The 13,853-nt window shown below is 44.8% G+C and overlaps 1 protein-coding gene across 5 annotated transcripts in view; it reads right to left on the bottom strand.

The window, feature by feature from the left end:
• Positions 1 to 13,853, bottom strand: part of LOC306924497 (receptor-type tyrosine-protein phosphatase U) — a 207,357-nt gene that overhangs the window by 137,914 nt on the left and 55,590 nt on the right. For all 5 annotated transcript variants that reach the window (XM_079503017.1, XM_079503018.1, XM_079503019.1 and 2 more), the window contains exon 2: positions 2,426 to 2,557. In XM_079503017.1, the coding sequence (XP_079359143.1) occupies positions 2,426 to 2,557 (132 nt within the window). The remainder of the gene's footprint in view (positions 1 to 2,425; positions 2,558 to 13,853) is intronic.

The following is a 13,853-nucleotide window of genomic DNA, read 5'->3' as shown; positions in this document are numbered from 1 at the left end:
AAAAAAACAGCAGGGGGCGCTGTCCTTTTCTTTCCCCCCCCCCATGGTTACCAGATTGAGTGGATAGAGCAGAAGCAGAAGGTCACCGGTTTACCTCCCAACCCCGATGTGTGTGGACACACACATCGGGGTTGGGAGGTAAATCCTCCCAAGTTCCAACCCCGTCTCCCCACCGACTTCAAATTCTACAGCGACACACGCGTTTCACACCCCCACAGGGAGTGCAGTGCTCTGTCGAGTCGGTCGGACCCGCGGTTGTCCAGAACCGCCACAAAAGGCCTCTGGACAGGGTCCCTGCCCAGACTCCATATATGGAGCTGGCCTGTTCTGACATCGCAACACTCCATATTGGGGCATGCCTGACACAGAACTCCATATATAGGAATAAAGGGACACAGACAGACAGATACTAAAATCTCCATAATGGGCATAAAAGGGACACAGACAGATGGGTGGAACGGGTACTCTGACACGGGTACAACTGGTATTGCATAGCCGGGTGGGGCATGGATCTCCTATCTAGTGAATTAAACCCCGACAATGTAATGAATTAGCCTCTTTTTTATTTTGGTCTTAACACTTTTCCCACGCATGAGAAATGTAGTGCAAAATTTCTCCTGGGAGCTCCATGCTCTGTTGCTATCTCAGCGGTGTTTACTAATCTTCCCTGGATACCAATTTCTCAGCAACAGAAAGTTAATAGTGGACTGGTCCATTGTAAATAGACTTATCTCATGAACAGGAGCTGGCCCTCGCTCGCACCTTGGCTGCCAAGATGGTGGATAGAGACCCTCCCAGTGTGATACGCAGGCTGGATTAAACACAGCAGGATTAGGAGAAAAACAAGCATAGATGCAGCATTCTGATGCAGACATACCATGAAGAGATCCAACTATAGTAAATCAATGAAACCTGCCATGGTGTAAAGTCAACTGGAGTCACTAATGTATAATGTATTATTGGGTTATGACACTTCATCATATTAATAACATGACTAACAGATTCACAATGTTTCAAGGAGTGGCCGTACCTTAGAGAGGTCACCCGGTAATCGGAAGGTCACCGGGTCGCCTCCCAGCCCTTCCATGTCTACGCGTGCAAGTATTGATATATGATATGACTTAACCCCTAACAGCTTCCCCCTGAGCACTCATGACCATCTGAGCACAATCAGAATTTCAGCTCCAGGGCGAAGCTGGAACTGAATTTTCCCCATGGAAATAACAAAGGTCTCTCCTCTCCTTTGAGCCTGAAGGACAGGTAAAAAGTTCCACACAACATCTTGGCTCTCAGAAACAGCTCACTGTGACCTCATCATGTTGAGAAAATACTGTAGCATCTTATTTCCACCTGTTCTTCCATTCTGATGAAGGTCCCAGAATGCTGTAAAGGTCGTCTGACGAGGCAGTGAGCTGTAATTAAACCTGAAGGGAAAATTATTAATTATCCTGTCGTGTGCTTGGTGGCTGTGAGCAGATTCTGTCTGGAATGCTGATGATGCAGAGGTGAGAGAGTAGAGGTGCAGTCCAACTGTTTCAGGATTATCATCACATTTATCAAGCTAGGTATACATTCTATGAGTACAGAGCCTGGGGAGGGGATAGAACTGTCCTACATATACCAATCAGAATCACACGCATGTTCGTTTATTTTTGGCATCACACTTATTTATTCTGCCACAATAAGTTGCCACATCAGTTACCACATTATCTGTCCTACTATACCTCTTTTGTTTCAATACCAAATGAACGTTGTTCTGTTTTGTGTTTTGTGTTTGTTTTTTGCAAGAATGAGGTCCTGTGTTATCTCTTATAATTAACTTTCACAGTTCATTGACTAACTGACTGGCTGGTTATGAGGGAAGAAGTTAAGAATCTTGATCACTCTCCTGGACATTTGGCATGTGTGCAGGGGTGAGGCCACCACAACCACACATATCTCTGTCAAGAAGCTTTTTGTCAATTTCCCCTGGTAGGGTGTTTGCAAATATGGAGCGAAGCAGAGGAGCTCCTCATAAACTATGCATGCCATCTCCCAGTGTCAATAAATTCTGTGTTTCCATTAGCCAGGACGAGACTGGTTAACATCAAAGTGATGCTCGGGGGTTAGCAGGAAGCAGACACCACCAGGTTGCTGCCTGCTTGATTAATGCTGATGAATTAAAAATGGACGCTGGTCATCTCAAGGTTGATTTGAGCGCTGTCACAATCTCTCAGCCACACCACAGCCAAATTCATTCATTCAGCTGCTAAATGCAGTGTCTGCTAAATGCCTACATTGTAAATTGTACACTGAGGCACATTGGTGGATGTCTTAAACTCAGACAGCATCTGAGTTTCCACTAAACTAACATGGTGGGCGTAAACCCCATACACTGGATACACTGTAAAAATAGCCAAATAAACTTTAATGTCAGAATACTCACCACGCAGGAGATCAGTGCTGGCATGAGGTGTGTTATGCGTCCGGAACAGCTGCCAGTCAAAGTCGTCCTCCTCCCCCTGAGTGAAGTCACACAGATTGGGGTCTGAATCCTCATCGAAGGTACAGCCAGCCGCTGAGATGACACAGAGAAACAATAGTGGTTAGTGCACCAGACACATTGTATTGGTCTGTGCTGAAATCATCTTTATTAGACAGAGCACATTAATAATTGGGGGTCCTCCTGGACCACTACCCAATTACTACAAGCTCCAGGAGTTTGAGTTCATGCAATGTAATTGGCTAACCACTTAAAATGTAAAACCCATTCAACCCCTAAACAAAAAACCCTTGTCAATCCTCTAGTAATTTCCTCATGATGACCTCAGTGTTATCTACAGTCCTGACTACGGTCAGTCCCTCTTCAGAAACATTCACTTGACACAATAGCCTTGGCTGTGTTATTGTGGATATTGTTCTGCCTGTGTGCGAGTGTATGATTGTAGCTCATCCAGGCTGCATTCCACCATGATCTCACCTCTGATCCCCTCGGTGGGACAGATGCCAGACAACAAACCCACATCCATTTTCCACTCCACCTTTCACCCAGACTCCCATTAATAACAGCCAGCCACCAAACAACCATAGTGACATGGCACGCTCTCACCAAAAGCAATGTTGTGGACATACAGCAGCACGCTCACCACTCAAACTTACAATTAATCAAACTATGGGCTGTAATTACCCCTGACTCAAGTTCTGGTAAAATGTAAGCATCCCACCCAATAAACATGCAAACAAGACCACACACAGCTCATGCACGTAGGCCCGTGACATACAAATACAATATATCTGACAGAGGGCTGGGACCCATACGGAATGTGATGATTATAGTACATTAGAAGCTGCCAAATTCCATGCACCAAAAAGAGAATCCTTTCAAATTGTGTTTAATAGCTGTGTTTTTTTATGGCCCCGAGGCGCTGAATAATGTGCCGTTGTCTCTGCTGCCTGATCTCACATTAGCACAGTGGTGTGAAAATGACACACTAACATTGGGCAGCATGAAAAATCCCTCGCTCACGTGACGAGGAGCTCATGTCAACGCTGTCGAGGGACGCAACATGATAGCGCAAATGACCATAAAGCCATCCTGAAGGTGACCTCCACCATGCGCTGTGGCTTTATTACAGCTCATTCTTTTGGCTAATCTGCCATTAAACAAATGTAAATGGGATATCCAGCAGACACGCTGTGCTTATGATGCACCCACAGGGGTCATTATTTGGTGACATGAAGCATATTTTAAAAATAAATTAAAGAATACACTTATTTTGATTTATTTTGTTAATGTAGTTAAAAAGTGTTACACAGTTGTAAATGGAAGCATACATTATAGTCAACCCTATCTGTTGCTAGAACCTTAATAAAAAAAGAGAATAATAAAATTGAATTCATAGGCTATGCTTTTCAAAACAAGAAAAAACAACATACTCAATGGGAAAGATACAATTTTTCTTTTTGCAGTCAATGTGCAACCCCACTTTAGTTTGAGAACCTTCACTCCAGACTGTAAATCCACTGGAGCACAATCAGGAAGCCCCATACTGCCCACATGTGTTACATCACTCTAAGCCATCTCTCCACCGAGCCGAATCGGCGCCAATTGGGCGGCGAACCGAGCATGTTTGGTAGCCGTCAATATCTGTGTGGTAGTGATGAGTGGGATAAATACTCCCCTGTAGAGTGGACCTCTAGTCTGCTACTGGTGTAGCAGGTTTTACACAAAATGTTCGTCATGTTTCAGGGCTGATTACTGGTGTAGAAGCAGGCCTAATAAGCCAGAGACATTTTCCCATCGGCGTCGCACCTTTGAACTAGATACCATATTATAAATCTCAACTCTCAATTCCTATACCAAGGATCAAATCAAAAGTAAAGCTAGCCAAAATGGTATGAGTGTTTTGTTTTGGTATGAGACTCCGGTGTTGCCAGATTCTGTGAGTGAAACAAACAACCAGGTGACCTATGAAAACAAGCCCAAAAGAAGCAACGAGTTCCACCCCTATATATCAGCTATTTTCAAAAAAATATCCTTGAAAGCAAGACCAAATAACCACCTACATTTCAGAAACAAGCCCAAACAAAAGCAACCCGCAACTATGAATATTTAAGCGACTTTACAGGGGGAAAAAGCCCAAAGTCACTTATAATAAGCAGACCTGGCAACGTTGCATGCTACTTTGCATGGGCAAAAACAATGTTCCATCGGTTGACTGGTTTGTGCTTAACTAAATTCTAGTCTGCTGCATGTCTGTTGGAAACAGTCGCTTTGGTTTGGAGAGTCACCTTTACACGTCACGTGCAGGATGAGACACCACAGTTCCCTCAACATCATGTGACCTCAGCCAACCAGCAGGGGACGACGACACTCTCCCTCTGGGCTTTGATGTATCACTCATGCTGAGCAGTTGCTACGTGGATGTAATGCCAGGGGTCAAGGGTTAATTGATCTGCACTGGATCTATTTCTAATAGAATTGCCAGAGATACGAGACCGGACACATCCAAACACTCTGCCACTATATAATTCCCTGCTGCTTCTGTCAATGAAGCCTGCAGACTCTGGAGTCTGGCTACAAAGACCCAGGAGCAGGAAATGAGAGCCGAGCGCTGCATGGGAGCCCAGGCCAGGGCTTACCAGGAACGTCAGGATAGACATGGCTCATCTGTCAGGACAAAGAAAGGAGCACTCGCTGCACCAATATTCACTATTTCCCCTGGAATCACTGTGTCAACGCACCGTGAAGACATTCTTCTGAATAGTATACAGTATAATGTGATAATGTGTCCAAAAGTCATGGCTGAGACATTGCCATGTAAAACCATTTCACATGGCTGAAGGCTACTTGAGAAGTATATACTGTATACAATATGTATGGAGTCGGACTGTATATGTACAGTAATGTATGTGAGAAGAGAACACAATGAAACACAGTGTTAGTTTAAAGATGTAGTGCCATGATTTTTGTATTTTAGAGTTTACATTACTGCATTAGACCATTGTTGTGGTTGTTATGTGCAATGATGTCTTCCCTTTGTATTTAGGGTTTCTCCCTGGAGGCTGAAACCTTGACAGTCAAACGTGCCAATGAAAAAAACTGTGATATAGTGACATCACAATATCATCCCCTCCCCTAACCCCTCCCCCTTTATCAACAACAACAGCTGTGGGTGCGGCTTCAGTTCAGGTGGATCACCACCCATCAGGCAAATGAGGCATACTTAATGAACTGGTGGGCGTGTCCTAGGGCATTCACTAAAAAAATCGATTTATCGATTTCATTAACACAAGTCGATTCAGATTAGGAGAAGTCGAAAGTTGAAAAAACTATGATATGGGGAAAAAAAATGTTTTCCCCATATCATATTTTTTGCTCTATGTGTGCGTGTGTACATAATTCAAACTGTAGCATTGATTATTGTCACGGACAGAAGTCATTATTTCCCTTTGCATATGCACCGGAGCGCACTCGCCTATTAGTTTGCATTGCATTCAGAACGCGCCCTTAATTAAAAACCAACTGCAGCTGTGGCTCTCAACGCGCGGTGTCCCACTATTGACTGGCTGAATTTGAAGTTTGAACTGCGCTGTGTCAGATAGAAGCGCGGAAACTTTATCCCCAAACGATATCCCCCTCACCTCCGTGCTGGAAATAAAACGTCTGGCTTTCCGAGGCTACATCCGTGCTGACGCAATGACTGTCCTGTTTCTGGTTTAGCTTTACGCGCGGGGCACATCATATGAACCTCTCCGTCTCCGGTCAGTGCGGGTTGTTGTTTATTTGCATGGCTCAGAAAATAAGTAACAAACTAACATGAGAACGTTATGGAGTTGGAGGAGGAGGAGGAGAAGGTTCACGTGGAAGGTAATGCAGATTGTATTCTGACTAGAATTTCGCGGGCCTTCGGCCCGCTCATCCCAGAGTTGCGTTGCCCCGCGTTGCGATACAGAAGTCCACAGATACAGAAGTCCACAGTGACACGCGTTTTATGCAGCTGTTTTGTGTTGCAGCGCGTGCGCGCGCGCGCGTGTAGTGTTGTTGTTGTTATCCATATATGCGCCTGGGTTGGTCCCGTTTGTTCCACGCCAGGTGTCGATGCAGTCGTTTGCGCAATTTGCGTGTTTGCATTATGTTAAGTGTGTAGGCATACCATATTCTGAATGAGCAAAAAGAGGACACATGCGCGCGTGCATGTGGATGTGGACATGCGCGTGCACGTCGTGCATGTGCATGTGTCGTGCGTGGGCGGTTCTGTTAAATTCAGATGTCAAAATAATCTGTAGGCTAACATTAAATTGATCAAATATGCTCTATATTAGTTATGTATTTTTTGAAAGCAGTGGCTCTCAAAGGTGTGATCCAGGGACCCTCATGGTTCCTTGAGGGGGTTCCAAATGGACCCATTATAGGTCTGTAACTCTGAGAGTGTACAAATGGATCCAAGTGGACCCTACAGGTGTGTAACTGTGAGAGTGTACAAATGGAACCAAATGGACTGTTTTATAACTTTTAACTCTGATACTGTACAAATGGAATCAAATGGGACTGTTATGGGTCCATTTGGTTTTACTGTCAGAGTTATGGGGGTCCTTGAAATTAAAAAGGTTGAGAACCTGTATGCAATGGCGTATGTCTTGTGAAAAGAGAGAGCAGCCTATTCTCCATCATATGTTATGCTTTGCTAGGTTGTACAAAATAATATTGGGTCAGTGTAATTTGCAGGAGTCACCGCGCGCACAGCTGCCTTGTCTGTGTTGACATGACATGGGCTTGCAGGACAGGACTTTTATTTGTGACAGACACATAGTTGCTTTGCAGACAATACAATCTGCTTCGCATTGGTCAGTCACAAAGCTAAGAAAACAATGTGAGAGAAAAGGTAAGGACTGGAAAGCGCTGTGTTTGTCTCTGTGTTCCTACGTGAAGACGTGTGTGCTCTGTCTCTCTCTCGCTCTGTTCTCTCTCCTCCCTCTCTGGGGTGTGTGTGTGTGTGTGTGTGTGTGTGGGGGGGGGGGGAGTAGTTGCGCTGCCTTCGACAGTGCTATACTTGTCCAGCAGCGGTGCAGAACCGAGAGAGTGACACATTGTTGTGGATGTAAACGGCGCAACGTGTAGCTCTAAAGTAGTTTGGATTGTGTAGTCGCAGCGGTGCTACAAAGTGAATGTTACAATTCGCACGGTGATATTGTAAGTCGCAAATGCGAGTACGTAGTGGCACTGGCGAGCCCTGTGTAGTGTAGTGCCATTGTCGCGGCATCGCGAGGCGATCCAAATTCCCCCCCCCCCGCGCACGCACGCACGCACGCACACACACACTGTACGTAGCTGTTTGTTGTTGCAGCGCGCGCGTGTGCGTGTAGTGTTGTTGTTGGTATCCATATATGCGCCTGGGTTTGTCCCGCTTGTACCACGCCAGGTGTCGACGCGGTCGTGTTAGCATTATGGTAAGTGTCCAAGTTAGAATCAGAGTGTGCGCTGTGTAGTTCTTCTTCTTCTAGTAAACAGAAGGCGTGTGTGTGTCACACCAAAAGTGGTGACCTATAGAATCCTGTACATAGAAGCATCACGCAATCGTCTCCCTCCCTGTGTGGGTCACGTGGTGGGCTGTGAGCCAATGGGAGAGGGAATGTAGTGTTGCCAGGTCCGCGTATTGTAAGCGAGTGGTAGTGTGTGTAAGTAGCGTGTTGAATGGCATTTTTTGTGTGCTTGTTTTCATAGACGTGGCAACAAATTAGGCGGGGGTGTCGGTGCTTGTGGCGTGTTTGTGTTTATTATTGATATTGATATTGTTTGCGAGTGTGGACGGGAGCCGGCTGTAGTGGCAGTGCGATGTCAATTTTTACGCGGCTGGTGTCGAGTGTGGCCGTGCGGCGCGACATGAGGAGATAGGGAACCAACGACGCGGAGGGTAAGGCTGTGTCGTGTTAGTGTGTTGTTGCAGTGTGTGTTGCAGCGTGTTGCAGCGTGTCAGTGACGTAGTAGCTGGTGCCTTTTGTTCCTGTGCGTGCTTTTGGGCACATGTTTTCAATTGTAATATAGGATGATGTGCCAAACTGCTGCTGGCTGCTGTGATGATAATATATAGACCTATGTCTTCTATATTGTGTTCTGAAGGTCGGGACTGCCACTAGTGTTAATGTTATATTTTGTATTGTGTTCTCGGGCCGCTGTGCTGCGCTGTGCTGCACGCTGCTGCTGTGTGCCAATGATGCCCCCTCTCCTGTTGTGTTCTCTTTTCTGGTTTGTGTACCAGTGTGCGACGCACACACTGTTTAGTATTTACTATTATAGTTTTGTTTTGATAATCAGCGCTTTGCCATATAGATGATACATAACATACACTGTGCCATAGTGGAGAGGCCACTGTGTGTGTGTGCAGGGCTTTGTTTGACATGCTCCGTATTTGAGCGTGCGCACCTCCACCCGCCCCTGTTCCTAGTTTAGCAATATTACAGATGAATAAGACTAATACATTAGACCGCAGCATGCTGTTTGCTATGTTGCCCTGCTTGTCATGCCTCACATCAACAACCTCTTCAGCATCTCTGCAGTTGGACAAGGCTGACACATCAGGTCTTTTTCATCTTGTGAAAAATAAACTAAGCATCAACCCCCTCAACCCCTCAGCCCCCTCTATAGCAGATATATACCCTGCAAACTTAACAGAATCTGAAATCATGTCAGAAACCTTCTAGTCCTTTCCCCAGAAGGCACAAATAAACATAGTTCAGAGGCTCTGACGGAAGAATTGCCATCAAATATGTAGCAGGAGTTGGCAATTGGTTTAACAGCCCCCAGGTGTGTGTGCACGTGTGTTATTCTGTGAGAGGTGCTCTACTTTAATATGTGCATTTAATCAGAACTCTTAAGGCCTATTCATAGTCTGGTTTTTCGGTGGTGAGGTGACCACTGAGCTGAAATAACGTTGAGCGGTGGTGAGTAAAAACAGAGAGAAGGGCTGGAGAGGTGGCGGTGGTTTGCTCTTCACCGCTCGTGACGTCATGTTGTAGTTCGGTGGTCACCTAACCCCCGAAAATCCAGACTATGTATGAGCCTTTACTCTCTCCATCTCCATTGATGGGTATTTTATTGTCACCGGTATGAAATCCATTTCAGTACTTCCTTTCTCTTTGTTAGCTCATTAGGGTTTGCTCAGCATGGACAATGTTACTGGATCTCACCTCACTCCTTTAAAGACAGAGTATGTCAAACAACTCTCCACTTGGCTGATTTCTTCTTTGAATGTCAAAGTGTCAAAATATTACATTGATTAAAAATAATATTAAATTAAATGTACTAGCCCTTAGCCGTTGTGAGATATTGCCCCCCCCCCCCCTTGTGGCCGCAGGGGTACTGCGCCCTGGGTGCGGTTTTGCATTTTTAATTCACTAATAAATTCATTATTAATTTATAATTTGTTAAATTGGGCTTCGTTAAGACCTCCATATTATTATGGTCAATGCCTGTGTGAAAAGTGGGAGTGATTGGTGCAGGTGGTGAGGAGATACGGCGGTGTTTCTGACAGACAGACACACATTCAGACAGACAGACATTGACTGAATGATGATAATGATGATTACCACACCAGTAAGACGCCCTGAGGGCGAGAAGCGACCTAAAGGGCGAGGTCACGCGCAAGCATCCGCCTGGGTGACAGCACTGCTGGGCAAGCGCTGGCGCTTTGGCATGGGGGGTCAGATCAACATAATTGGAATGAATTCTGTAGTGGCCATATATGGAGCGTGTCTTGAGTGTACAGGGTTTGATGAGGTCAGATCAACATATGGAATGTCAGAACAGGTCAGGTCCATATATGGAGATCTAAGGGTTGCAGCAGGGGCAGTGTCTTGAGTGTACAGGGTTTGAAGAGAGCCCAGGTAGGGCCGGGCCTTCATTTTCGAACAGGTCAGCTCCATTATCCATATATGGAGAATTGGAGGTCTAAGGGTTTGAGGTCAGATGATGAGTTGCTGGCCGGCTCCATATGATTCTAGGTGATGATCCAGTCTTCTACATGTATGGCTATACACGGTTTGATGAGGTCAGTGTCGTGATCTTCATACAGTATATGGAAACGGCCATATGGAGCGGGACGTGTCACGAGGCGTGATGGACTGACAGCCATATATGGAGGCGTGACGGATCGACTGACGGACGGACGGACAGGTTTTGCAGGTTTTCATAGTAATCTGCGACCTACAGTCGCAATAACCATGCACATCATCACATGAAACCGTGAGTTTAAACCCCATACCTATCCATGTCACTCCATGTACATGAGTTTAGAGTCCTGCTGTTTATTATTATTTTTGTTTTAATAATGCTGTGTTTTCCTACTAATGTATTGCAATTTTCATTTGTAAATTTGACTGTTTGTGCTCTCCTGACATGTTGTGTATAAATAATTGCACCCACTCTTTCACTTCACTTCATCATGTGATATTAATTCAAGTTGATTCTGCTTCTGAAATATAACTAGACACACAGCATTGCAGGAGACAGTTTATTTTTAAATAAATACTGCCATATGAAATCTCAGGAAGGTATGAAGTCCTTCACACACTAGGGGTGGGCGATATCGTGATAAATATTGAGATGATACAATGTCTCCACAATATGCCTTTTCAGAGATATCGTATATATCGTGGTACAGTGAATTTATACTTCATGTAGAACGACGGTTTTGTTTGATGTTAAGTAACTTTAAAAATAACCATATAAACCCCAATATTGTGATAATATAGAGGGTATGCGCGTGCATAAAGTGAATGGGAAATAGAGTGGCAAAGTGACTTGGAAAAGTGAGTTTAATGTCGTTTAACGCAATCAGATAGGACCTTTGTGTTTGGATATGAGCTATCAAGGCCAGAAAAGTAGGTTTGTGCCACTCCGGGTATGATAATGATGTCACGTGCATACCCTCTATTGTGTATATTGTGATACTGCTTGAAAAAATATGACATTGTATTTTCACACACACACACACACACACACACACACACACACACACACACACACACACACACACACACACACACACACACACACACACACACACACACACACACACACACACACACACACACACACACACACACACACACACACACACACACACACACAAATATAATAATTATAATTTTAATTATAACATCACAAATTATGGTCATAGATGGCATGCAAATTATTTTACAGCCCTAGTCTGATCTTTTTTTCCCTTCCCTGCCCGCCTCAATATGCATCCTCAGTCCTAATTATGTGGCAGTCAGGCGGGGTAATGAACAGCGGCATGCGGGAGTCACCTGGGAAATCCAGCGAGGTGAGCCGCTGCGGTGTCTCACATTATCAACGCCCAGGAACCCAAACTCACTGCTTCGTGCTTCTGTATGGAAGACACTGTTGAGTGCATTGCTCCACACAGACAGCCTCATCTAAATCTGGTACGTCTGTAGGCTGGATCCAGCTGGGAACGGGTGAGTAATGCTGGAAGCCACTTTCGCCTGGGAGAAGCTGGTTGATTTGCATTGCTGTGCGTGCGAGCCCCATGCATCAGCAGGAGACAGGTATATTTATTCTCAACAGAGGCTCTCCACCCCAGCACTCCCTCGACTGTCTCCGAAAGCCATCCATCCCTGCACCTGAATACGCAATGAAATCATTTCTCTGCCTCCTTGGGCACTAATAACTCACCCCTGGTGGCCACTAAGGGGTCCCAGTCACACATAAGGGAGGTGGAGGGGCCAGGAATGGGATTGGAAAAGATGGAGATAGTGGTCAAGTGGAACAGAGGTCTTGTGGAGAGAGGACACAGGCTCATGAAATATACCAAACGGAGCATGAGTAGTAGGCTGGCTAAAGGGCCAACAACAACGTAAAAAACATTCAGCGCACCCATCCATTCAGAGCACCCAATTCTACTATCACATAACATACCATTATTTTTTTATTGTCATACTTTAAAAGAAATGCAGGTTAAATTCAACCCCAAGCCACACTGTGGCTAAAACTGATGAGAATATATTGCCTTCTGCAATTTAGTGCAGCATATCTTCCAGGTCTTGAAGAATATTAAAGACACGTAAAGAAAACACAGCAAAGCATTAGAGAGAATTAGGATAAGAGAACCCTTTTTTGATCCCCATGGAGAAATTCAGATGTCATAGCAGCAATATCAGCAACACAGGACAGGTACAAATTAAGAGTAGAGAGAATAAGAATAATAAAATGATATCTTAAGAGAGTGAGAGAGAAAACATTCACACAAACTGAGCCTGTCTACTGTTTGAATGTTCTTTGTTACCAATAGAAAGGGAGCACTTAAATTATTCCACCTCTTGGTTCCTGGACTTAAGGTACAGTATGGGGTGGAAGAAATCTCAGTCGATGCTGCTGATAAGGAGGGAGTTTAAATGATCATACTTTCTCACCTAGCTCTTTCATGTATATCTATTTTCAGACGATGCCTCTGTGAAGAAGGCTTGAATTGCTACGCCGTCTCCCCTAGTCTCATCCAGCCATGACATCCATCTCCCAACACTTTGCATTCCTCCATATAAGAGACGAGACGTCAAGCAGATCCTGACGGCTAAAGAGAATCTCAAGGACCATAAAATAAATCTGTTTAATTGGCAGGAGGAAGTGGGTGTCTCCCAACGCGTTCCAAACACCTGTTCCTTTTTTATTGTGTCTCTCATGTCGTATGTATTCCTTTATGAGAATAGTGACAGAAAGACACCCAGAGGGACTGTAGAGAAACCTGTATAAAGCCATTTATATGCAAAGCAAGCAGTTGGCATTATGTGGCTACATATTACGACCTGAGGCTACATTAAAGGAGCAATTATTTTCACAATAGTATCAGTTGATCGGTATGTGACAATTGAAATCAACAGCTCCAAACACGTCTTAGCCTATCAGATTTGAGGGACAGAATTATGCATTTATATATGCATTATCTGAACACCTGGTGAGACCTCTAGCTTTTCCTAGGAGAAAACTAAAGACAGCTTATTATTATTAATGGAGCCACATGCCATCCAATGACGATGCCCTTGAAAAACATAAAAAACAATGCATAGTTTACAACTAGCTACGGTTGGCATTATTTTGTGTGGACAGTACTTGAGTGTGAGTTCAAAGTCGCCCACAGACACAGACATGTCAGTAATGCACATGCAGTGGACATTGTGACCTTATATCCTCAAAGACAAGACCTCGGACAGGAAGCAGAACGGCTGCAGGTCATGTACAGAACCAGTGGAGCGTGTGCAACATGCTCACATAGACACCATAGACACTTTGGGGCGGCTGTGGCTCAGGAGGTAGAGCAGGTCGTCCAATGATCCATGGGTGGAATCCTGGCTCCTCC

This window comes from Electrona antarctica (genome assembly GCF_951216825.1).
Source record: "Electrona antarctica genome assembly, chromosome: 6".
Classification (NCBI taxonomy): Eukaryota; Metazoa; Chordata; class Actinopteri; order Myctophiformes; family Myctophidae; genus Electrona; species Electrona antarctica.
The sequence above is the reverse complement of the archived record's forward strand: the minus strand, read 5'-3'. Positions and strand labels throughout refer to the sequence as shown.